The 27,594-nt window shown below is 31.0% G+C and overlaps 3 protein-coding genes across 3 annotated transcripts in view; 1 reads left to right on the top strand and 2 right to left on the bottom strand.

The window, feature by feature from the left end:
* LOC136968385 (ras-like protein 1) overlaps nucleotides 1-12,980 on the top strand; it is a 43,402-nt gene extending 30,422 nt beyond the window's left edge. The window contains exons 7-9 of the mRNA XM_067262395.1: nucleotides 6,628-6,788; nucleotides 10,306-10,389; nucleotides 12,589-12,980. Coding sequence (XP_067118496.1) covers nucleotides 6,628-6,788; nucleotides 10,306-10,377 — 233 coding nt within the window. The 3' untranslated portion in view covers nucleotides 10,378-10,389; nucleotides 12,589-12,980. The remainder of the gene's footprint in view (nucleotides 1-6,627; nucleotides 6,789-10,305; nucleotides 10,390-12,588) is intronic.
* Nucleotides 12,981-16,197: 3,217 nt separating this feature from the next.
* On the bottom strand, nucleotides 16,198-23,701 carry LOC136968394 (receptor-type tyrosine-protein phosphatase mu-like). The gene is made up of 10 exons (XM_067262412.1): nucleotides 23,560-23,701; nucleotides 22,301-22,435; nucleotides 22,069-22,218; nucleotides 20,110-20,209; nucleotides 19,973-20,043; nucleotides 19,780-19,905; nucleotides 19,390-19,521; nucleotides 19,165-19,319; nucleotides 18,956-19,091; nucleotides 16,198-16,341 (listed from the first exon to the last, which is right to left on the bottom strand). Exons 2-10 carry the CDS (start codon nucleotides 22,334-22,336, stop codon nucleotides 16,267-16,269), a joined length of 981 nt encoding a protein of 326 aa, XP_067118513.1. The 5' UTR covers nucleotides 22,337-22,435; nucleotides 23,560-23,701; the 3' UTR covers nucleotides 16,198-16,266.
* On the bottom strand, nucleotides 22,360-25,802 carry LOC136968393 (receptor-type tyrosine-protein phosphatase T-like; the record flags this gene model as incomplete). The annotated part of the gene is made up of 7 exons (XM_067262411.1): nucleotides 22,360-22,435; nucleotides 23,560-23,708; nucleotides 23,787-23,903; nucleotides 24,399-24,611; nucleotides 24,686-24,762; nucleotides 25,475-25,562; nucleotides 25,639-25,802. Coding segments are annotated over 7 exons (884 nt in total), but the record flags the coding sequence as incomplete, so codon positions are not given.
* Nucleotides 25,803-27,594: the final 1,792 nt, after the last annotated feature.

The raw sequence follows: 27,594 nt of genomic DNA, 5'->3' as shown, positions 1-27,594 counted from the left end.
ATATATTTTGTAACCTCTTGTGTGAATATGTATTATATATAACCTCTGCTTTTGATGTAAACAACATGGTAAAAACATATTAGAAATAACAGTATTTAAAAAATTCCTATTGGACTTATAATTATTACTAAAGTTTTACCTATAACAGTAAAAATCTATTCCTTTATGTGAAAAATATTGTAAGATAAGCTTCTGTGTTTAATAATGAATTTTCAAACATTGAGCAACATTTAATAATAATGAAATACTTTAATTGAAAAATAATTAAATTATTTTCAATTTAAAAAATTAGTTTTGCTTATATTATCATGATTAGCAGTCTTTTAAAAATGTTGTATGGCCATAATTAAATGTTTCCTATTCAGAGCTTTCTGGAATTTTGTTGAATAATGAGGATAGCATTAAATTTGATTAATTTGCTACTAAAAGCATACTGGAAAGATTCCTTGAAAAAGCTTTTTCTAAAATCTGTTGACTCAGGAAAACATGACACAATACTGAAGTGAAAACTTTGAAGGCATGGAGAAATGAATAATAAAGATTCTGAAAGTGTAGATTAAGTTTTGTGTTGCACTTACAATGATACATCACATTAGTCACAATTACTGATATATAAGAGGGATTGCTTTTACAGTTTGAAACACTAAGTAATATCAGTTGATTGTAAGTGATGTGCCATGGTTTTTGTAAACCAGAAATTCAGTATTTGATGTGCTTGACAGCAGAATGTAACACCTATTGTAAAAATCTCTCTGATTTCTCTTAAGGATTAATGTAACAAACGTAAAATATTCCCTTCAGATTTGTTGTCTTCTGGTCCCCCTATAAATAGAGGATATAATTGTATGAAAGAAAGTCTTTTAATTAAAGGCAATTTTGGTAAAATAGAAAACCAATGTTTTCCCGAAATTTGCTTGACGATAATGCAAAGCAGTTATCTGAGCACACATTACCTTCTTGCATTGGCACTCCTGCTTATATGCACATGTGCAAAGTCATATCAAAGATGAACTGTTTCAACAGCCACAATCATTGATAAGTAAATTAGTCCTCCCTAAATCTCTGGACCTAAATATCACAAATTTCAATTCAGTATTTTCATTAATAAAATTGATTATTAGTACAATTTATAAAATTACATTATTAAAAATCTCAAACAATTAACCTAATTAGGGAAAAGAACCTAGTGGGAGAAAAACTCTTCAATCAGAACAATCAATCAAATCAATATCTTATAATGCAATGGCTATACACTCACCAGCAGAAGTTAAGCTAGCTTGCTATGCCAATTTGACACATTAGCCTTTTCTACATTGCTGGTTTGCATACTGAACATGTTTAAAAATAAATAAAATGGTTAACTTGAATGTGTACATATATCTGGTTAAAAAAATTATAAGTAGCATATTATGTAATAGTTAATAAAGTCTAGTATGCTGTTCACACCAAGTTTACTATAAATATGAAATATAACTCACTGTGTATGGCGTTATCAAAGATTTTTCTTTTCTTTCGAGCGCTTTCGATGAATGTCCACTTTCACTATGCATCTGCCACATGTTTCGGCAGCACGGTCTGCTCCTGCCTCTTTCTCCGTTACCTAGCTTGTGCAGACTCTTCTGCAATGACCGAGACAAGTTCTTCATCTTTGAGAGGTCAGGAGTTTATGTGATTCCATTAGAAAATCCCGTTACGGGAAGTAATACGAGATACATTGGGGTCACAGCAAGAATGCTGGCTACCCGCTTGACCGAACACCAAGACAATGTGGCAAAAGGAAGATACAACACTGAACTCGCAAAAAGGGTGTGCGACATGAATTATAACCCGTTATGAGCTCAATCTTCTATACTCGGGACCTGCAATGACCGAAAGCTCCTCTTCATATGGGAATCGCTATACATAACAACGTTGGAAATGTGCAATGCACCTACGCCGGAACTGCCCAACATATGGATCGCCATATACAAGCGATTAAACGGCGAGTTACATCACATCTCACACTATTGACAAGAAACAGTACCACGCATGCGCCGTATTACAGCACGTTCACAACATTGTACGTATTCGAAAATCGTGGATTCGTATCGAATGTCGCCAAAAAACGTTATATTTAAATTTTTGTATGTGTTCTCCTTTGTTTTGAATGTTCATGTTCAATATATATATATATAAATCGTTCATTCACCTGACAACGACGGAAAAACATTCGTCCAAAGCGCTCAAAAGAAAAGAAAAATATTTGATAGTGCCGTACGCAGAGTTATATTTCGTATTTATGTAATAGTTTAGTCGTATTTAAACCCTAACTTAGTGGGATGCAATCCCATTCATTATTTGAGTATTGTGAAATTATGCAAATGAAGTTCTAGCTGAGAAGTAGTGAAATAACAGTCAATGTTTAACATAACTCAACCACCAAAACTCAAGATAAAAATATGAAAAATAAGTAATGTGAGTACTTAGGAATTTTCAATTTATATTCTTATCTCTCTTGTTACCTCACAAATTGAAATTTGTTAATTAATCTCTGAATTTAGTAACAAAGAAAAGACACAATGTATGAAAATAAAATCATTCCTGAGAAAATAACTTACTTGTTTCAAACATGAAAAACTAATACAGACATGGTTTATCATTCAAAATGCATTTTATCTTTTTATTTCATTTAAATAAAAAATACATACATAACAAGTACATACTTTTGTATATAAAATAATAACAGACTCCAAAAACCAACAATAATCTATAAACAAAAATGAAACAAACTTTATGTTACATAAAATATGTGTATGTATAAATACATAATTTTTTTTTAAATGGCTTTAATCTGAAGACGATGAAGAAATGGTAACCTGCAGATCACTGTCGTCATCATTTTTCGCTGGTAAGGATGGGCCAGGATTAAAATAATTGTTTAACGTTGTTTGTCTTGCCTTCTTGTCTATTTCGTTCTTCAGTGATTTATAACAGCTAATGGCTGAGTTAATTCCTCGAGAAACTTTAGCGCTACGTTCGACGTCAGGATCGTTTTCAAGGAAGATGTTTATTCCTTGTTCGAAATAGGAAAAGCTTTCGACAAATTTTTTGATGTTAGCTGTTTGGATACAACAGGCTCTGTCTCTTCATCAAATGCCGGTTCTGCTTGCAACTGAATGAGTTCCTCATATGAAAGGGGTTCCCTATCAGCTTCAAGTAGATCAAGCACATCACGTTCGTTCAAACCTTCAAAACCGAGATCATGTGCTAGATCCAAAATATTTTGCCTAATTTCAGGAAGGAAATTAACTTCTGCATCAGTACTTTTTACACATTCTGGCCATATTTTTTTCCAAACATGGTTCATTGTTGTTAATTTTAATTCCTTCCATGATTCACTGATGCTGTCAACAGCATCTTTGATGTTATAGTTTTTCCAAAATGTTTTAATTGAAGATTTACCATCGGTTTCCCTTATAAGTTGTCGGAAAGTTCGGCGTAGGTAATATGCCTTAAAAGTGGCTTTTGCACCCTGATCCATTGGTTGGATCAGAGCTGTTGTATTTTTCGGAAGGTACTCAATCATGACATCTTCAGATAGTTCGGATAAATTAGTAGGATGCCCTGGTGCATTATCCAAAATTAGCAAAGCCTTGTTGCTTAAGTTTTTGTCTGGCAAATATTTTTTCACTTCTGTACAAAAGTGATTTTTGAACCAATCCTCAAAAATAGCTTTAGTCATCCAAGCTTTCTTGTTGGATCTCCATATCACGGGTAATTGATTTTTATTTAGTCCTTTAAGAGGCCTTGGATTTTCGGACAAATATATTAAAAGTGGTTTTAGCTTAAAATCACCCGCGGCATTTGCACCAAGTAGCAAAGTTAATCGTTCTTTAGACACCTTATACCCAGGCGCAGATTTTTCGGTTTTTGAAATGTACGTGCGATCAGGCATTCGCTTCCAATAAAGCCCTGTTTCGTCTACGTTAAACACTTGTTCAGGTTTATAACCACCTCTTTCAATAATTCCCTTTAAAATGTAGAGATATTGCTTAGATGCGGCCTCATCGGCGCTAGCTGCTTCACCTTTTATTTTCAAATTATGCAAATTAAACCCATTTTTAAATTTTTCAAACCATCCTCGGCTTGCTTAGAATGTGACATCTTCAGCAGATTCATCGGTATCTCCATTCTTCAAATTTTCGAAAATACTTAAAGCTTTTTCCTGGATAGTAATTTGACTCATTGGCATTCTCCGTTTGTTATTGTCCTCAATCCATATAATCAATAGTTTTTCCATTTTTTCCATAATCCAGTTTCTTCGGCGTGTTAATCTCGAGACATTTAAAGGTGCAGCAGATTGCAAATATGTTTTAATGTCTTCTTTTTTTATCGCGAATAGTTTGAATGGTAGATTTCGCAAGTCCCATTGCCTTGCAAATTTCAACAATTTTCTCTCCAGCTTCTATACGACGTAATACTTCTAGTTTAGTTCCTAGCGTAACTGATTTTCGGCATCTCTTTTTATCAGTCTCCGAAGTCGATAATCGTTTCAGTGGCATTTTGTCTAAAAAATAATGAAATTATAAAATAAGTTTAATAAAAAAATACATATTAAAAATTTTTAATTTTTACATACATACATATGTACTGTACTTACGTACCAAAAATGTCCCTAATTGTTTCCAATTTTTCCAGTTAATGTGTAACAATCAGTAATAAATATGTACATAAAACACTCACAGACAAGTCTAAACCAGCCTCTTTATGAGCCCATACTGAATAACGCTCGTAAACAAGAGGAAATAGAAAATAGTGTGCATCGAGATTGCGCTCGCGCAAGATTGGCAACATGTAGATATATCGACATCGAAAAAAAGTTTTTTTTGCCGTTATAGCGAAACATTTTAGGCCGTAAATCGAAAACGTGCCTTAATTGAAGAGGCCGTTATAGCGATAATCCGTATAAAACTCAGTAAAAATAGAGTAATGTGAGTACTTAGGAATTTTCAATTTATATTCTTATCTCTCTTGTTACCTCACAAATTGAAATTTGTTAATTAATCTCTGAATTTAGTAACAAAGAAAAGACACAATGTATGAAAATAAAATCATTCCTGAGAAAATAACTTACTTGTTTCAAACATGAAAAACTAATACAGCGAAATTTGTTCTTAAATTATAAATATTTATATGTAGATTGATGATAATTTACTTTTCTGTTCATTTTCTTCCACTTTTTACATAAAGTGCTATAAATGATACAAAAAAATAGCTCAAAATTGCTAGTTTTGTTCTTTTTTATATAAATGTTGAGATAAAGCAGAAAGACCTTTTGCTTTGGACTGGAACATTTGCCTGAAAATTGGTATTAGAGAGTAGATACAACTAACTGTCTGAAAAATTTCATGGAAATCTGATAATTAGGATCATTTTGGATAGAATAAATATTAAAATTTGAGTTGAGAAAGTTGAAAGTAACATAAATTGGTGTCAGGGACCATGAGAAAGTTTTGACTTAGAGAAAATTTGAGTTAAAGAAGTTTTACTGTAATTATACCTTCCTTACCTTGAATGGCTATTAGTAAAAAAAACAATTATAATTGTAGATAGTGGCCACACCTTGTTTTAAATACAGGTTCTCATTAGAATACCAATAAAGTAGTATATCTAGACGGGTGATTTGTCTAGAGAACATTTAGGTATCGATGCCTGAATACAAATTTAAAAAATGTATAGGGAGGTTGTCCCTTTCTAGGTCCACTCTTAGTGTGGTATGGATATGTTATCTTCTCAATAGCAACTGAACGATCTCATTTAATGATTCATTTATTATAAATTTTCAGTGTTAATGAAGTTATTTATTATCTCCATTTTCAAATTCTTATGCTCCTTAATTTATTCCTCTAATATGTTCTGTGCAAGAATATAAACAAAGCATTCCCGAGGAGGGCATGTTAGAATATACAGCATATAGTATGTATGTTGGGATTCAACAATTACATGAAGAAACTGCAATACAGAATTAAAACAAACTGGCACTTTTAAAAAGGATTCTAACATCTGTGTTGTTGGTATTTAAATTATTTGCATTTGCAAAAGATGATAAACATGGTGAACTGATAAGATCTACAGTAGAAAATTAGATTATTAACCTTATTTTGGAAAGAAAACTAAACAGTATTTAATTTCTGCATGACTAGATAAACTCTTAACTCAAAAATATTCAGACTGACAAGCATTACCTATATATATATATATATAATAAAATGCTTTGCAATTTTAGATAATCTTTCTATTTAATCATATTTTGGTACTCAGATTTTCTCATGCACACTATTACCACTATTATGAAATCTATGAACTAAATTAAAACTAATAAAATATTAAAATCTAATTTAATTGTTACTGTGTATACTTACAATAGTAACACAATGAAGCTGTCATTCTATTAATTTAATAGGTAATTTATTCTTAAAACAGATCACTAAATCAGTATTGATTTCAGTTACCCTAATACTGTGTTTTCAAATTTGAAATGAATATATAAGTTTACACTTACAAATATGAAATGAAATTAAGTTAGACAATATTTTGTTTTTTGTAAGTTCTGTGATAATAATTGAAATGCTTTTATTCATTATATAGTGGTAGGAAACAAATGTGATTTACCAATTAGGGCGGTGGATATGAAGCAAGCAGCAGAAGTTGCAAAAAATTACACAATACCATTCATTGAGACCTCAGCCAAGACAAGAATGGGTGTTGATGATGCCTTTTATACACTTGTAAGAGAAATCCGTAAAGATGTAAGTAAATATTTTTAATTAAAAAAATGTGATTATATCAATAATACGGTAGAGCATCGATTATCCGACCCCGATTAACCGTCACGTCGATTAACCGATCGTGTTCTAGTCGGCAAATTCAAATGTCCGCTAGTGATGCGGCGCTACAATATTTGGCTATGTCTTGGCTAGTTTAATATTTTTGTTAAATTTTTGTGTGTTTTAGCTGGCAACATGCTCGATCATGAAAGTGAGGCCAGGCTTAATTTTCTATTTTTTGCTTTATTTTTATATTTATTTTGTGCAAAATAAAGAAATAATTTTTAACTATACAATAGCAACGATTATTATTTTTTTAAAAATTTTGTTAGGCTTAACATCGAAGAAAATTTAACGCGAAGTAGGTTAATAGCAATATGCTAATTACATGGGATATACTATACTAATAATGTATTTTTTCATACTTTTCGGTTATCCGTTTTTTCAGTTATCCGACCAACCCCAGCCCCCAATTGAGTCAGATAATCGATACTCTACTGTATACACATCTTTAATATGATATTTAGTAAATTACTAAATATCTAAATTTCAATCTAAGGTTACAATCTAAATTTCTGATTAATAAATAGTATGAATTACACTTTTACTAATATAAAAGATAAAGAGGATTAAGAAAGTTTCCATTTATGACATTGTAGTCTTGACAGAAGTATATTCTAGATAACTATGTGTATGTATGTAGGTTATATGAACTTGTGTTTGCTCAAAATGGCATTGTTATTAGATATAATGTGTCAAATATAAATGAACCAACAAAATATTGTTGCATATAACTAAAATGTCCAAGTCTGATCATAGGATAGTTATTCAGTTCCTGTGTGCAGAAGGTGAGACACCTGTCTCACTTCATGACTGCAGTACAAGGACCTGTTTGTTGAAGACAAATGGAATGGTGCTCACCTTTTAGACATGGTTGTGAATCAATAGCTGATTTGCACACAAACCCGTTGTCTAGTGACATCCAGAACAGACAAGCATATTGCAATGCCAAATATAGGTACTAGGATCAGAGGGTATCAATCAGTAGGAAGTGTTGTGCTATCATGCAGGGCCTTGGATTTCATAAGGTCTGTTAGAGTTGTATTCCAAGGGTGTTAAATGAATCTCAAATAAAGAATCATGATCTCAATTGATCTGTTTCAATATCATACTGAAGGCAGAATATAGTCATTGATGATTAAGCGTGGTGCTATGGTAACTTTGAACTAGAATCAAAATAGATGACTATGCAATGGTGACAGCCATTATCATCTCATCAAAAAAGTTTTTGGAAAACATTTTCTCAGCAAAAGTCATGTCTGACCCTCAGAATAAAAAAAGCACAGTACTTTTTTACACCACTTTAAAACTACCTGTGTGCAGCATACAGGTATAGTACATTAAAACAAAGCAATCTAGAAAAAATAAGTTTCAATGTCATTTTGTTGTGTGATAATGTATGCCCTCATGTTATGTTTATGGTACAGAAGTTGCATCTTATTTAGTGGGGGAAACTGATATATCCCCCTTAAGGTCCAGACCTATCAGCACTTTTCTGTTTCTGGACCTATGTAGAAAGCAATAAAAAATCAGTTATTCAGATCAGATGTGACAATACTAAACCTTGCAGAACCAAAAACTCCAGTAAATAATTATGGACAGAAGGACTTTCCTTTCTATGGATCTTCAGGCCAAAGGTTTTGAATCAGAATGCTTTTCGAATACTGTCGCAATCAATGCATTTTGAATATTGTTGCATTTTTGAATATGTTCCGTTTTTCGAATGCGTTTATAACTTTAAATTCTGTGCAAGGCATCAATATCTCAAAATAATCAATAACACACACAAAATGTCCATAAATTAATTTCTAAAAGCATTTTTTATGGAGTATTCTCCGAAATAATTTTGCTTTAATCTTTGTTATAATTGCATTGGGCTATGGCTTGTAAAGTAATATCCACCGTGTATAAGATAACCATTTCTCACATATTCAAAAAATACAAGGATATTCAAAATGTTTCAAAATCAGTTGTGACAATATTTGAAAAACATTCAGATTCAAAGCATTTGACCTGAAGATATGTTAGTCCTTCTGTTCATGATTATTTATTGGAGATTTTTTGTTCTGCAAGATGTTTTTAGTACACTTCAGTCGAAGAGCTGTTGAGTAGAATCAGATGTCACAATTAGAGTTCATTTTCCAATGGTTCAAGTCCCAACCATGAGTGTTTTACCAGAAAGGAAACTTTGTCTTGGTAGTAGGTAGTAAGTAGTAAGTAGTGGGATAAGTGTCTTAATACACATGGTAGTATTTTTTTGGAATTGTTTATAATCAGAAATTTTTGAACCTTCAAAAAAGTTTTTAAAATTGATAGAACATCAGAGTAATATTTCAAAGTTTTTGAAAAATTGTAAGATTTTGTTGGGCTGCAATTTGAAAAAATTGTAGACCTGTAAATTTCCACTGTTGTCCATCTGTCTTTCCTTAATCTCAAGAATGTTGAAATCCGAGACAAAGATAGGGAAACCTTAGGAGTAGGAGGTCCCAATTAACTAATAAATGACTTCTTTTAACATTAGAGTTGAGCCAAAGTGTTATGTACAGAGAGAAGCCACTATTAATTTGAGGTGGAAAGCATATATTTTTAATGAGATAAATTAAAAATATGATTAAAAATTGCAGCCTGGCATAATTGCTTGTTGAATTTGAGTATTCCTGGCACTGCCTGTGCAAAGATAAGAACAACAAACATTAAAGTGAAAACCATAATTAAGAGTTTTATTTTAGCCTTTCATTGTGATGTTCACCAGTGTTAAAATTTAACAAAACAGAATAAAAACAACAAAAGTCTACATTAAATAAAATCCATTTGTCTCAAAATCTGATTTCTATTAAAAACTAAAAACAAATTGATCAAAGATTTGGCACTCGGGACAACCCCGAATACTTGTTTTTATGCTTGTTAACGACTGCACTGTTCTGTACCATATGAGTATTAAATGTCATCTGTCATGTACATAGAAACAGATGTTTTTTAATAGAAAAGAGTTGCTGATTTCTGCACATGAAAAGATAATTTAAGACATCCAAAGTATCATTCAAATTTCACAAAAAAATAGACCAAATATTTAAACTTGGCATTATGAAAACCCTAAAAACATATTTTGTGCTCACCGGTAACTTTGTATTAATTTTCCCGTTCAGTGTCTCCGTTGCATTAGTCAGATAGAAAGGTACGACGTGGGAGGGGGTTTAAGGTGATTCGTCCAAAAGTAGTAGTCGATCTCCTCCTGTTTGAGAAGACGGTTCCCGAAGAGTTTCATTGCAGTCGTTCAAAATGTATAAAGAACAAGCTAACAAACATTTCTTTTTATATACAATAATAAACTAAACATATCCATTTTAAATATACATTTTTTGTGAAAATCATATTTATTTTTCATGTTAACTATTTCTAAATTTAAATAATTTGTTTGTTTTTTTTTTGTTTTTTCCAGAGAGATAAGAAGGGAAAAGATAAAAAGAAAAATAAAGATAAAGGAAGGAGAAGAAGATGTATCCTGTTATAATCATAATTCAAAGTAAATATACTTAATTTAATGTCTCATTTTTCATTTTTCAAGATTGATTTATTTAAATGTCTTTATAGTATTTGAATTTTCAAATAGACGTGTTAGTGATTCATAAAAGTAAACTAAATATAATTTTATAAAATGTAAACTGGGAAACTATAATTTTAAACAAACAATTTTAGTATTGCTTCAATAATTGTCAAATTATTCATTTTTACATTGAAATAGAAGGTATTTTTGATCAAATTCATGTAAGTGTTTTTTAAATCTCATATTATTTTTAGCTGTCATATTTCATAACAGTCATTCTTTTAAGGACAAAATAGGAAGACACTTTTTTACTTTCATTTTAGTATTTTTTTCTGCATTGGTGTGACTTTATCTTTAGCATTTTTAATTGATATGTTTGTTAACTATACTTTGTAATTACAACAAAATTATATATTTAATTAATATGTTTAGTTATGTTTTTGTGTTTTAAATAATAAATTTATAAACTTTAAAATAAGCTTAAATATTCTTTGATGTTCATTTCAATGGCTTGTGGCATAATGTTCTAGAATTTGAATATTTAATCTGACAGTGATTAATGTGCAGCAAAAGAATAAATGAAGTTCTAACCTTTACTTTTGTATTAATATCTAGTGTGGTTTTTTCCCCCCCTTTCTTTAGATTTACATAATCACAATTAACAACATGAAGACAAAATTTCAATGTTTATGATACTAATAGAAATATATAATAAACACACACAACAATTTACACAATTAAATTGTGATGGCAGACTTGTTTGTTAAATGTATGTGGAGATTTTTCGAGTAATTACCTTCGCTAAGAGTAATAAGTTTCTTATTACTCTTAGCGAAGGTAAGTTTCGTCTTATGTAGTCTGTTTTAATCGGGAGACAAAGAACAATTCATTCAAAACACTTTAATCACACTCGATATTAGCAGCAATGCATTTTGGGATTGAAAAAATCATTTCCTCTTCAGGCTACAATGTATACTGCTGATATTGACAATTAAAAACAAAAAGTTTAAAATATAAAACTCTGACCCAAAACAATTTAATAGTATATTATGCAATTAGTTTATAATATAGGTGATTATGGCATGAATGGAAGTTTGGTCCACTCACTCTGTTATGTGCCAATTTCCATGAATTGGTCCACCCACTCACTCCACGTATTGTGCGCATAGATATGGCTAAAAGCCATATCTGTGCGCACAATAAGTGCAGAAATACGGTATTACGGTGCACCACCTGTATTGGACGACCGCCCGTCTAAAAGGCCACTTTTTGAACGAACCGTAGGTGGTCGCCATAGACGGGTTTTACCGTATATAAATTTCGATGTGCTGCGGGGCCCGATTGGCACATATTGCTCCAATCACCCCAAATCTGGCTCCAAACATTTCCCCCACAATCCAATAAATACTTTTCGTACATCCTTTCCAAATTTTTCCGTATCAAAACACAAATGCCGATAAATTCTATTTTGTAATCCTTCTGTAACCAAGTTTTCTTAAATTTACCTCTTATTTTTTCTGCAATATCCTGGTTTTATACAGAAAAATTTGGGAAGAAATGTATGAAAAGCAATTATCGTATTGCGGGGAAATGTTAATCGTGTTTTGCAAAGAATGGATTTTAAATTGTTTCGGGTTGGTGTTTTAGATCTTAAATTTTTTGTTTTTAATTGTCAATGTCAGCTGTACACATTGTTTGAACCCTGAAAAGAGGACGATTTTCTTCAATCTCAAAATGCACTGCTGCTATAACAAGTGTGATTAAAGTGTTTTGAATGAATTGTTCTTATGTAGTGTATTTTAATCAGGAGACAAAGGTGAAACTTAGGTTATTAGACTTAGCAGAGGTAATTCTTTATAACACAAAATAGTATGGGAAGACTTTTCAATGTTTATTATATAAAATTTAACAAAAGAACATGTTCATAACACGTATTTCTTTTAAAAAATACATGTGATGAACATTTTAAATGTAACTGTTACTCTTCCATACTTTGTAGTATAGAAATGATTTTTGATAAACATTAAGAATTTTTATTAATACAATATTTAGAATATATTTCAGATTTTATAAAAAGTACTAACAATAATTATACTAAATGAAATTTAACATTGCATGATTGTTTAGAACAAATAGACGACAATTGTCAGATTTAATAATTTAAATTTTTATTTGCAGGTGAAAATACTGAAATGAATACATTTTTATTCACAAAATGAAATACTATGATAAACTGCTAGAAATTTTTCTAGCACAATTGTTTATTCTCTCTTCTGGTGTAGTTTGTGAATGTGCAAGCTCAAAGAGTTTGTCACTCGAACGATAGTGAGTTAAAGGACCCAATGGAAAGGTAACTGTGATGTCAATTTTATAAAACAGGATACTACTTTTAGCACAATATGTACAATATATAAATAGTAGATTAACTTGACTACAGCCAGAAATCAAGAAAAATAGCAAATCTACTTTTTCATCTTCAAATGAATCTGCTAGTTGTTATCCATCCAAAGAAAGTAAATGTAAAAACTTTTTTTTCAATAGTAATAATACTTATTCTCTGCTACTTACAATTGTCTATATTATTACATAAAATTATCGTACGACTTAACTAATTAAGGAATTATTCAATTTGACTTTACATTGAATGGAAATTTTCATATTGAATATACATTTTTTATATTGAATGTAAATTTTTTTGTTTTGTTTGTTGTGGATAATTTCATTTTTGAATTGCATGTTATCTTAGCAGAATTTTTAATAATTTTGTCAGTATTATTTTCTGGTAAAAAGTTAAGACAATCTTTTCAGAATTCAACAATAATTGGATTTGGATTGAAGATATTTAAAATATATATATATTATATAAATATGTATTATTAACTCTACATATCGTACATTCTAAATTATTGCCAAATCCTCTTATTGTAAATTGTCTGGTAGCAATAAGTTTCGGTTGTTTTGTTTCTTTACAAATATTTCAGTGTATTTTTAAGATAACATTTGTTATTTCTTGCAAATTTAACTACTTACATGTTTACGATATGTACTGTATGTATATTTGTATACCTGCAATGTGCCTTTCAATGGAGATATTTTGTTTAATATAGCATCATTCTGTGAATTTGCCAAGAAGTCTCCATTTGTATATGCCCATTTGGTGCATTCCATACCCATGTTAAATGATTTTTAAATTGATATCTGTTTATTGTGATTGAAATCATGGAATATAGATTGTTACCGTTAGAGTGAAAGAAAGATTCAAATTATTAAAGTTATTGCCATAACATTTTTTATGAAACAGTTCAAATAATGCAAGTGTTTCGTACGTCGTATTAATCGGACGATACATAGGACGTTCAAGTTAAACTGGGAAATTTCAAAACAAAAATTGGTATGGTGTTTTTCAAACATTTTCATTTTCAGAATGACCTTAACAGATACTGATATACAGTAGTCAATGTGTGACATGAACTACTATGATTATTATGAAATACTGTCCATACAGAAAACTTTTAAAAGTCCTAAATCATCAAGAAGTCTAGACTTTACTCCTAGCTGTTTTCCTTATTTATAACAATTTGCCTTCTCAAATCATATAATTCATAATGGTGAAGTATGCAGCTTATGGATATGTATCAGTCTCGTACAGCTTGTTTCATAAAAAAAAGTGTTTATTTTACTATATCGTTTTACTGAATTTGATACTGCTGCAAAAATTCTCTTGTAGGAGTTATGCACCAATGTCAGATGTTCAATACGAAACCACAAAATTAAAAAATGCTACAAAATATATTTTTTGAGACTCAAAATACATTCACTAAACTTTCACATGCTAATAAATCTTAATAAAACTTCTTTGGCTATGGTTTTTTGATTCATGACATTGACTTTGGTGATTTGATCTGGAAAACAGTCTTGTTCAAAAAATTTTGAAATGTTTGTTTATTATATAAGCAGATGATATAATTAAACTCAATGATCCAATAATTTGCCATCATCAAGTTTTGTGCAATGATCATTCCACCAAACTGATGATAGTAATATATTCTTGGTACTAATAATAAACCAATTATATAAAATCCCAGTTTCACTTAAATGTCTATTGTATATACTGTTTTGTAATAGAAGCATTCCATTTATTGTTTTGCCAAAACAAGATAAACCGATTTTATTAAATGTTATAATAAAAAGAAATAAATTTAAAGATTATCGTCAAGAATTAAAATTTTACTTTTAATATTTCAAATTGAAGAGTGTTTTGTAGTTATTGACAGATTATATTAAATGGTTGACTTTAATTGGTTACAACCAAGTATGACAATAATAAGTATAACTAAGAAGGAAATTGAAATCTGGTGTTGGTAGATTTATACTTACATCTCAGACTTTAATTTATATTCATTGTTTTCTGAGGGGACCAAAGGTTATGGAATAGCAATTTATATCAACTCTTAAAATGGTTTATAAAATGTTAGAGACAGCTGTAATTTCTTTTCACTGTTTTAATTTACATGAAGTTTAATCAAGGAAAACCTGTATCAGTGAAGAATGCTTTTAGAAATAAAACAGAAATAAAAGAAATTCCAAAAGAATTATCTGTTGAGTATTATGTTTTCAATAAATTCCATCTTGTACATACAAAGTAATACAGGTAATTGAAACAGAGCTTATTAAAATCACAACTATAAATGTTGTCTACAATAAGAGTTTACTTATTAAAGATAATAGCCAGGTCGAGGCCAAAGTTTTAAATGCGAAAACGTGTACGTCGGACGTTCGGCGCCGCTTTCCCGTAAGCCTAGAAATTTGGAAAGTCGGTAGAATCGTGCTTGACGTTCCAAACGCAATTGTCAAACTTCTAGGCTTACGGGAAAGCGGCACCGAACGTCCGACGTACACGTACATGTTTTCGTGTTTAAAACTTCGGCCTCAACCTCGCTAATAAGTTTTCTTAGTATAATCAAACATTTATTATCTTTAATAACATTTTATTATACACCAATTCTTTGAGTTGCCAGATATACTATTATTATTTTTTTACATCCTTTTTGACACTCTCCATTCTATTTTGATCACCTCTTTGTCAGGTTGGCTAGAAAATTTGTTCCCCATAAACACACACACCATTTTATTTGGTCCATCATTTAAAAGAGAGAGCCTGCCTTCCTGCCACTGTTTTAATTTTGATTTGAAACAGATATTCCAAAGTTTATTTACTGGCATCCTATAACTTTTGAAGTAAAATTAAACATGAAATAAAGTATTTTAGATATTTAATAAATCAAAATAAAGTTTTAAATTTGCATCTATGTAACAATAAGACATGACAACTTAGTTTAACAAATATAATCAATATTGATGTTTTATTTGAATCTTGATTAAACAATTTGTTAGTACAGTAAGCTGTCATACAAATAAATTAAATTATGTTATTTATAAATATTAGATATTAAGTTTGCTTCTTGGATTTAATATGTATTGATACATTATATTCTGTTCAGAATTTGCACAATATGGAAGTAACATCTGGAGGGTTTGGTTCTAAAATGAGCCAAGTGCAAATTAAAATTTCCTTTATTACCAACATTGTATTTAAGTTTTTTGTAATTTTTATGCATTTTGTTTGGAAAGATTAAAATGTAGAGTTAATACATTATATATACTGCGTTAAATATACACAGTATCCATTAGTGAATTTTGATTTTATTCCAGGTTATAAATAGTTCACTTTAGAACTGAATCCTCCATATTTATAAAAATAAAATGCTTTAAAATAACAAGTAATTAACATTTTTAAATAAAAATATCTAATTCCAAAATATATTACTAAAACATATTTATGTACAAGATCATTCATTATTGGAAATTGGCATATATTTGGAATGAATCCAGATAAGTAGTTGCAACTCTGTAACACAACACAAATTGTTCCTGAAAAGAAAAAAATATATTAAAAGCAGAAGATTCGGTAAGTAACAGAATAAGTTTTGAACTAAAACAAATAAATGGTTAACAATACCAAAACTTTTGAATATATACTGTATCTTTATGTCATTCAATTAATTTAATTTTTCAAAAAATTTATTTGTTCACAGCAGTCTTTCATCTATTGTTAAGGCATCGAGTGGTTTTTATAGTGAAAAACACGAATTCACCTTTAAGACCTGTGTCTAAATTTGTACAGTAAAATCCCAGAACATTAAAGAATATCTGTCTGCTAATGACCAATAATGAATATTGAGGAAAAAATCTACCACAACCTTTTCTGACTTCTCAGATCCAGCCATAATGCTTATTTCATGTCATGGCACTTTGAAAAATGCATTTTGTTTGATTATTAAAAGAATCTCAAAACATGATCCAGCAATGTGAATTTGCCACAACTTCACATTTAATGCAGGCACCACAGAATGTCAGAAAAATTTCTCACATTGCCAGATCGCATTTTGCTTGATTATTAAAAGAATCTCAAAACACATTTTTGAAAGTGCCGTGACACGAAATTCACGTTGTGGCTGGATCTGAGAAGTCAAAGCGTTCCACTCGATTTTTTTCGGTCTTTGAGCCTAACATCTATGTAATTCTTGTTACAAGAAAAACCATATGTATATGGACCATAAGTATTTTGGAAATAATACAATACAAATGTAGCAAGATGACATTTTAAAATTCATCACATTCTTACTTTCACATTTTATAATCTAATAATGTTTAATTTTCAATTGTGTAAATACGCTAAGCTATATAATAATGCCATTTGAATGAATTTATAAATAGTAAGTAGATTAAATTGTGTCTACACATATGCATGCAAAGCTAAATCTCAAAATTATTGTTAAAATTATATAATCAGCAAAATTTCACACATACAGAGGGTTTATTGCATTACATAATGCCAAATTAAGAGGCCTATAAAGTAACCTAAATGCCATGGTGCCAGTTTCGATTATGCTTGATCTAATGGCCATCTTGTGAAACTATAACCCTACGTCGAAGTTTCCGCTGTAGAAAACTTCTTTGAAGAACATTCGTCTCCAAACGGTCCCGGTCCCATTCCTTCTTACGGGCTTTCCATAAGCCTGCCATTGTTTTTGGATGACGGCTTCCCAGAACTCGTTTCAATAGACCAAATGCACGGTAGTCCATTGGAGGTAGTCCATTGGAGCCACGTCGAGTGATATCGGGGGAATCACTCGACGTGGCTCCAATGTGGTCGACGTGATTTCGCGTCATCAAAAGGGATGGTATGGATTCCCATTTCCTGTTCCAATATATGGATGAAATCTCGGGTTGATTTGGAGGTATGACTGGAAGTTTTGTGTTGATGCACCCACACATTTGTTTGGTCATTTCTGTACAAAGCAGGGATCTCTTCACGGTATAGAGGTTCCAGAACGTTAGTCTGGTAGTACGTCAAATTAATTTTAATGTTTTTTTTCAACTTCTGATGTTTAGTTTACCACAATAACAATAACCAGTAATGACCATAAAGCCTGACAGAAAACTTTTGCGACATTTGTTGAACCATTTTTGGTATGGTCTCTCATTTGATGGTCTGTAGTAAATTGCCCGCAATTCGTTACAATTGTTCATGTACCATACACCCACGCTTTATCTAGCATGACTACAAACTTCCACTTGCTTACCAAAAGATACTTTTCATACAGTTTTCAGCAGTTGGTCATTCATTCTTGGATGTGACGAGACAGCAGCTTGTGAACTCGACCTTTATGGCATTTCTCCAGTTTCATATTCTTGTGAATGATTGCCACTGACCAGTCGTCGCACTTTTGCTATCACCTCCAGTGTGCGGCTTGAGGTGTTCCTTTTCCTGGGCCAAATTGAAACACTTGATGAGTCCTGGCTCTTACGAATCATTTCTTTTGAGAACTGACTGTATATTTCCCATATTGTGAAACATTAAAACCATGATTCTTGCACATTTTAATAATTTGAGTTGTGAATATTTTGCGTGGGAAAGTGCAGTTGCATAACCTGCCCAAAAGTCTGAAATTTTAGATGGCACATTTACAATAGATAAACCTTACTTATCAAAAGTAAAACTCAGAATATACAGCAGCATGTGGGCCAGTTGCTTTTATTCTACTTCCTACAACTGGAACTATGGGTAATATGCAAATCGGCATTATGGAATGCGATCAATATGCAATTCTGTCCACATGCTTTGGTAAATTTCAATATAATTTTTTTACAAATCTATCCAAGATCTTTTTCCTTGTCTCAGGCTTTTAAGTCCATTAAGGGTTGGGCTAGGCCCACAGTATGACAGTGCCCGAAATATCCTGGGATTTTTTGACCTCTCCCGGGTCTCCCAAACCGGTAGAGTGACGCCTTAATTAACTATTTGCCCCTCTTGCCCTAATCAAGATCTTTAATTACTGCTAGGCTCAAACGTTTACAATAAATTATTTTGAGCAATTGTTACCTAAACGTTGAAAGGATTTGTTCTGTAAATTTTAAATTTTACTGGAAAAAATTAGAATGATAAAACTAATATACAGTATTAAATCCTAATTATACATACGAGATTTTCTATAAGTTGTGGCCTATTTCCACGAATACATCTTACAGCTAGGAATACGTCGACTTCTTGTTCCGCCTTTATTTTATCGAGAACAAATACGCAAGTGCAATAAATCCCACAAGCACGAACACCGTCCCTACAGAGAGAATAAATATACATATATAACAATATTCTTGTAGAGTAGTGAAAATATAAATTACAATACTTACAGGCATTGCACTACTGATGTTAGTTTGCCAGTTTGTTGTTGCCATTTCTCTACTCTATCAATAAGATGTAAAATATTTTCATCGCTATATGGAATATAGCTATTAAAAGGCCAGTTATTTAAGTGAAATTGCTTAATAGTTTTAGTAGTAGCTCCCTGTGAAATGCATCCAGAATTTAATAAAATTAGAAAATAAAAGTATAAAAATAATGTAATGGAAATATACCTTTCGAGTTAAATCTCTCAACTGAAATGTTCTTATTATAATACAATCGTACATTTCTACCGAAATATTTGAAACTTCTGTATTTTCATAGTTGATAGTGTCGTTAAGATTTGGCCAATAAGATGGGCATACCTGGACGTACAGAAAATTTTATACAGGTGTCCCTAATACAACACGGTTAGCGAAACCGTGTTGTACGAGAGATACCTGTATATTGCTCTAACATGGTTGGAAAATTAACCTTAAGAACCTTTATAATTGGAGATGTTTACTTTAATTCATTACATAAAAGACAATTTAAGTCAGTAAATTGATACAAATATATTAATATTAGAAGATCTAAATTTGGTATTGGATGTTAAAAGCAAAGACCAATTGCATAAATCTTACCTCGTCTAATTCGTTTAGAAGAATAAGTGTGTTGGATTCAGAATTTAGCATCATTCTCCAAAAATCCGAAACTGTATTTGGCAATGGAATTTCAGTTACAATAAAAGAATCTTTTTGTTTATATCCCTAAAATTAAATATTGTTAGAGACATTTTCGTAAATATAATACAGTACTTTGATTTGAATATCTTACATCAATGTACACAGCGTTGATATAATTTGATTCGGAATCACAACCTCGGAGAATTACGCGGGCTCTTTCGGCTGTATATGAACAAAGGTGAATTAAAAGTATGAATAATTCGATAATAAATTTTAAAAAATTCTTACGTGGTACAACGTTTAAATTCCTGTTTCTTAATTGATTGTCGGTTTCGTATCCTGAACGACAATCGGCTGGTTTTATTTTTGGACGAAGTTTCTCTAATCTCTACATGAAATTATAATTGTTAATTAATTCGTAGTTAATAACAAAATAAAAATTGATTCTATATCTCTATAGCTTAATTTCTAGTGAATTCGTCAAGAAAATACGGTGAAAGCTTTCTTAACAGATACCTTTCCATAAAGGAAAATTGTGGTATTTAATCTTTATTACTCATACAATTGATCTTCATTATGCATATGAACGCATGAAATTCACTAAGATAGATGACTTCTCTTAACGTTCATGGTGGATCCTCGTCGAATAGACTTCCCGTGTGGAGTTTCTGCGATTGCAATGAAATCGATTCAAAAAACTCAATACTTTATTCCCTGTTGAGTTCTTAAAATCGATTTGACTGCACAACTCATATGTAGAATTTCTATTATATATTTGCTAATTTGTCGTCGTGGAAGTGTGTCTGCTCAGATCGGTCCCTAGGGAGGACGTGCACCTTGCGACCATAATTAGCAGAAACAATGTTTTTCAACGTACTAATTCATCAGGCCCGAGCTATGCATCGTATTGCGCTCTTTTCACTCGTGTTACTTATGACGGATTGAATTTTTCTAAATAGCCGGTCAACATTAGAGATAGTTGCACTTATCTATTGAACAGGTCATAAGCAAGATGCGAAAGGTATGGTCCTACTTTATTGTTCAGCGATAAATACAACTTCTTACACAGTACAATACTTTCTGAATAAGAAATTGACGATTGTCCACATCTACATCCTTGTCTATTCTCAACCTGTTGTAAAGGCAGAATACGTGTTATTTTACGTATTGAAAAGAGAATTTGAGAGTTTCGACTTGGTTCAACGTCATTTCCATCTTATATTTTAATGTCACAAATAAGAGGGGCGAAGAATGAGAAAATTAGAAGGAATGTTTAATATTGGAAAAACGCAAGCTGTGAAAATCATTGAGAAACAAAGTACCTTAATGACAACGAGCAGCAACAGTGAAAGAACTATTCTCACCTCGCAACTGTCAATTGCAAGGTTGAAATAGCGCTCTCATTGACAAAGCCATTATAGTGTGAATCTGCAGTCTGGTGGATGCACTGCAAACTGGATTGATTCTGACGTCCTGAGCTACCAATAACCACACAGAAGTTCTTATATTATGTGAACGAATTCAAGCAGTTTACATCAATAGAAAAGACTCAGGCGGTATAAGACTAGCAGATTTAATTATGTATAGTGAGAAGCAACAACAAACATTAATGGATTGTTTAAATCATAATACTGACACTGGCGACAATTCATCACTTACCGTAATGTGTCGTATACATGATATGTCTATAGTGTATTCATAAATGAAGATAACTTATTCAGAACTTCTTTAGTGAGGACGAAAAATCAATTTAAACAATTAGTTAAAAGGGTTTTAATATGCGATAGTCTAAGATAAGAATTATTAATTCCTATGAACTATTCAAGAATAGTGATCTTGTTTAGTACTGTCGTAAATTACGGCAATATCGAGTCAATTAAAAATTGAATGGCTATTCCATTTATTTAATACATTTTTAAAATATATCTTAATTTTTATCTAAGAAGATTCATAAATTTTGTAAAATAATATGAACAGTAAATATAGAAATTAATATTGATATTAATTTAATATAATGTTAAACTTCAAGTTATGAATTAAACATTATTTCAAAACAAGATTACTGCTCTGAAATAATGAATTCTTCATTCAAGAATATTCATACAATCCAACCTCCAAACAATGGCCATATATTTCAACGTTTTCGTCATGGCCGTTCAGAGTTTTCATTCTGGTAATAAGTTAAATACGGCTAGAAAATATAACTTAAATTTAAAGGAAAATATATGTTATCATTAATTTATTTACTTCGTACTGTATGTGAAAACCTGTTTTCCCTGTTGAGGGATTAAGTTTCTTTAATTTGTCGATTTCTTCGTTATAATCAGAGCATAGAATCGATGTTTTAAATTCGCACAGACAATCGACTAGTGCTCGATACACAAAACGATATTGCTCCTGTTAAAAAATGTCAAATGTTTTTAGTTTCAATTTGAGATTTAATATTTTAATTCAAATTTGCATATTTAAATAGTATTACGTAAGTTTCGACGATGTTTATTCGCTGTTGACGCATACCGGTGAGATGAGAAACAAGATCTACTTTCTTTTCTGATTTGCCATATCTAACATGCTGTCTAACAGAATTAAAGTTCCAGTTCTTCCAACTCCTGCACTAAAATATATAAGTTCAAATAATAATAATATCACTGTAGAGGGTATAAGTTTTGTCCTTTTTGTATCTAAAAACTTCTAGACATAAATGCATACCTATTTATTGATTAATCTACCAAATCCATGGTATTGAATTCGGTATTGAGGTTGATTTACAAACTCGTTGATATTTGTAATAGTAATTCTTGTCAGGTTGTAAAGGTAAAATTTAGACATTTTGAAAAAAATTTTATTGGCAATTAACAAGAGTTCAGCTTGGTAAGCAATCACATCTCGCCATCTTTGTAGAATGACTGGTTTTTCTTTGAAGAAATCGGATATTTCAATATGGCTCTGCAAGGGGCGAAATAGATGTAGTCAGTTGTCGCTAAGTCTGAGCTGTAAGGTGGATGAGGCAGAACCACCCAGCCCAGAATGGTCAACTTCTCTAAGGTTATCTTTTCTCTACGTGCTGGCGAGAGGTCGTGATAGTGTAGGACTTCGTCAATATTTGGAAGAAGTTCTATGATCTTGGTGTTCAAACAATCCATTTGTTCACATTAGAGTTCTTTCGTGATAGTAATGTTGGTGGAAGCAGCTCCATCTTGACGACGCCAAACAAACGAAGATCATAATCTTCTCTTGTACTATAGTCCCTTTGACATTTTGTCCTAGTTGACCATTGTTCATCGAAGAACACTTTAATAAACACTTTGTAGATGATATCGTGAGTCTTTGTCGCGTTCTGGCCAATTTTGAAGTTATAGAGCAACAGCACGCGAATTTGGTCTTTTGAAGTTTTATATTGTCAGACATTTCTGATGAATCTGTTTTCAATGAAATGTGTGATAAAACACCTTTTGGTTATTCTACTTATATACTCACTTCGAGCATTCTAGAACATTTTTTTCTAGTCGTTTCTAGAAAATATCTAAATTTCAACTTTACAACATGATAAATGTTAGTCTAATTTCTGGTATTCTTTACTACTAATTTATTTATTTAAGTCAATAATTATTTACATTTTTCTAGAAGTTGTTGGATGCAAAAAAGCTTAAGGAGCATTCTTTGTGCTTATAATGTTGATATTCTGTAATTTCTATAAAAATAATAACTGTATAATAAATTGTAAATATATAAACCTACCTACAATGCACAACAATGGGAGAATTGCTCTCTGGCTTAAAATTTCTGACATTTTGTAAAAATGAAATAACCGAATTTGTAAATCTGGGTACGTCGTGATCGGGCCATGTTGTGTAATGAAAATGTTTCAACATCCACGTTCTTTCTCCCTACGAATTAATGTTCAAATTCATTTATAATATTAAGTCAATTAAAGAGCAAAATAATAATATAGAATTCGTACTTACTTGGGTAATAATAAACGTTCTAATGACATAATCTAAATATATTTCCGTATTTTTTAACGATACGTTAATGTTTCCGTAATTTTCTGCACTTTGGGGCCAATATTTTTCACATTTTGTCTGAAATATTTGAAAATTTATGATTTATTCAAACGAATTCAAATGTTAACAATGAAATTATATATTTAAAATATATATTAAATACAATATTACTTTTCTTAAAGTGATACTTTGTGAAGAAATTTCTGTTTAATTCATTGCTTAACTTCTATACAACTTAAGTTCATACAATCACGCTTGTACTGTACAACACTCAAGCACATATTTATAATAATATATTAAATATTAAAGTATATATCTACACAAGCTGATAAAATTATATTAATTAATTCTGCTAAATTCATCAACTTTTACTTCAAAACGAAGAAACCAAATTATAAATATCTCTATAATTTTGCGAGTTGCTCTTAAGTTCCAAAACAAATTAAAACAAAGAATTAACATTTATGTAACGTTTTATCATCACGATGCTCATTAAATTTCGTATAATTAGAAAACACTTTAAATAATGGCATCGGCATTGAAAAATTTATTATTATTATTGTCGAAAAATACCTTTCCATTTTCCATCAGATTAGTGACCATGACTATTTTACAAACATTCTCTTGACAGATCATTCTCCAAAAATCATAAATTGTCGTCTGCTTCGGTCCTAAAAAGATAAAAATTTGATATATTGCATCAGAATAAAATGAAAATGCAATTTCTTCTAATTTTTTAAATATATCACCTTGAGTGGCTATATATCTTTTTGGTCTTTTATATCCCTGAAATTGAAATAAGACTTAAAGATACAAATTACTTTTGGTAACTTATAACAGAATTCTATAAATATACTTACATCAACATAATTTGCATTAATGTAGTCTGAATATGGATCGTTTAGGCATATTTGTAATACTACACGAGTCTCGTCATCTAAAAGTTGAAAAATGTATTAATCAGAATTTGATTAAATCAAGACTAAGATGTGAAAGCTTATTTAATGAAGCAAACTAATTTTTTCATGGTTTGAAATCCTAATAAATATACATGGATCTTTCAAGCAATGTGCAAGAACTAGACCATTGTTTTACAGCGAGTACTCGTCCAGCGACTTTACAAGTATGGGACCATTGACAATCTAGATATCGACATCTAGTAAACAAGAAGAAAGAGCCAGAAATATCAAATCTAACCAACATCTGGAAGGTGAAAGAGGCCGTCTTGGAGTCAGGAAGAGTTCTACCAGTGGAATTAGCCAGAAAACTGGAGTATTGCGGAGCAGCATCAACTGTAAGAACAAGCGATTCCTCTAGGAACTGAACAACGTAAATCGGGAATTTGTTAGTGTTATACATTCTACGATAAAAAGTCACTCTCGATTTGTTTTGATTTGTTCTTGTAGTTAGATGAAATTTAAAAAAAAAAACATTTTTAAACTTTATTTAAAAAATGAGATATATTGAGAAAGCCCAAATAGAAATGCAGGAACATTTTTATAAATTTGGTTTTCTTTTACAGCTTAATGAATTTATGAAGTAAATTTTGTATGTAACGAAAGATCCGGTGTTTTGTGGATGATAAAGTTTACTTTGAAGATTGTCATTTTCTTAATTATAAATGTGTAATATTGAAATTTCATACTTACATGCAAGTAGATTTCCATATCGATTCTTTGGTTTATTTACTGGAAGTTTAGACATGTCCCACGATTTGCATTGTCCTTTTTTAATAGCCTGAATAGCAGAGAAAATGTAAATAGTAAGTTTTCTCACATTGAGAAATGAATACAATTGATTTATATTGTTATACCATAAACTGCCTTTTCAATTTTCCTGTTTCTGTGGAATCTATAATGTATTCTTCCAAGTTTGCAATTGAAATTTCGGTAGATCCATCTATTTGCTTTTCGATTACTTTATTTTCTGAATGTTCATCCAAGATTGGATTTGTGGATGCTGTAATTAATTCGTCATCTAAAAATACATAAAAATAATTTTTAAATATATTTCATTATTAATTAATTTATTTATTACAGTACGTATTACATGTAAATATAAATCATTTTATTTCTTATTACGGAGAGTTAATAATTCTACGCGTGTTAATTGAATGTCATTTTACGTTCAAATTGATGCTGTGTACACAAGACAATAGATACACCAAATATTAATTATATACTGTTAGATTTTTGTACAGAAATTATAATTTTTTTATATAAAACTGTATTAATACTTTTTTAAAATACATAATCATTTAATCATGATTTTATTTTACATTAATCGATTTATTTAGTTTTTGTGTAGTAATCTCTGAAGCAATCAATGCAAAGTCCAATTTCACATTTTTCGCGTGTTAATTTTTGTTTTTCAAACGGTTTGCGTTGCCACGGCTTCTTTGTTTTGTTTTGTTTTTTTTTTTCAATACGACGACTCATTCCGTCATATTGTATATCTGGAAAATATCTTTTAGTAAGTGGTTTTGAAGATTTTGATCTTCCAAGTCCTTCCAATATAAAATTTTGCACTTGTGTAATTAAGCCTTTTGTATTATATCTTCAACAATAAGTAAACATTTATTTCCTGTATTTTCCCAAAATGATACCCAACAGTTAAAAGCGACGTTAATTATCGAGGAAAGTAACCATTACCATCATTTTTTCATTCTTATTTTTGTTCTATATTTATTGATTTTTGGATACATTAGATCTGTTCCCCTCGTAAATATTTATTGTATTCAAGAATTGATGCCAGTTCAGCGACGGCCGGATGGCCGAGCGGTCAAGGTAACAGCCTACCGCTCTGGGGGACCCGGGATCGAATCCGAACGGGTCGAGTAATCCCCAGGAATTTTTCGGGGGGTGGTCCGTTCGGATATGTCGAGCCCCGTCCCTCACCACCCGGTCGCCCCATTGTGGGCCTGGCCGAACCCATAATGGGCCTTCTAAAAGAGGCCGTCTTAGTGCCCACAGGGCGGAAAGAGTTAAAAAAAAATAAAAAAATAAAAAAGATGCCAGTTCAGCAGTAAACAGTCTGTGAATCGCTTTTCACATGTATAACTCCATAAATTGTTGATGCACTGGTTACTGCTAAATTATCTTTTCATCAATCTTCATTGTCACCTGATTTTAATTGTATCGTCATTATGCTCGCAATGCTTTTAAAACGGTGGCCGTGTCAATATATAATCCCACCAAGTGCGAGGTTTGTCGAGCGATTCGATTCTTTAAGTGAAAGTAGAAAGTGAAGCCGAAATTCATTGGCAACTTGTTTTCGTTTATAGCGAAGACTTTACGAACGGACAAAACCTAACAAAATGGTGTCGTACTGCACAATAGTGCCCGTCTGCACGCTGCTCATGTCACACAAGAGTTGTTGCATACATTCAATGTTTGTAACATCCATCGCACATTCCAGATCTCGCAGATATACTACAGTATACAAAATTTTATCAATTTACCGCAGCTTCACCGAGAAATGCCGTGTGCTTAGAATAATAAAGAACATAATGTAGCGAGTATTTAATCTATGACACATTAGTTAATGTTTCATCATTAAAACATAATAAAAATACATTTAAGATTTAGTAAAAGTTCAGTTACAAACAAAAAATTTTATCGTGTTCTCGTTCTGTTAATTTTAAAACGTGCATTCGTAATAAAATTAACTTTAAATATATGAGGGATTTAAAGTTCATTTTATTAAATAATGCATGATAACAATGTATTAATATATTACATTGAAATTATTAATAACTTATCCTGCTTCA

Source organism: Centruroides vittatus, unplaced genomic scaffold (genome assembly GCF_030686945.1).
Source record: "Centruroides vittatus isolate TY-2023 unplaced genomic scaffold, ASM3068694v2 contig_1457, whole genome shotgun sequence".
NCBI lineage: Eukaryota > Metazoa > Arthropoda > Arachnida > Scorpiones > Buthidae > Centruroides > Centruroides vittatus.
This window is presented reverse-complemented; position numbering and strand designations above follow the sequence as displayed.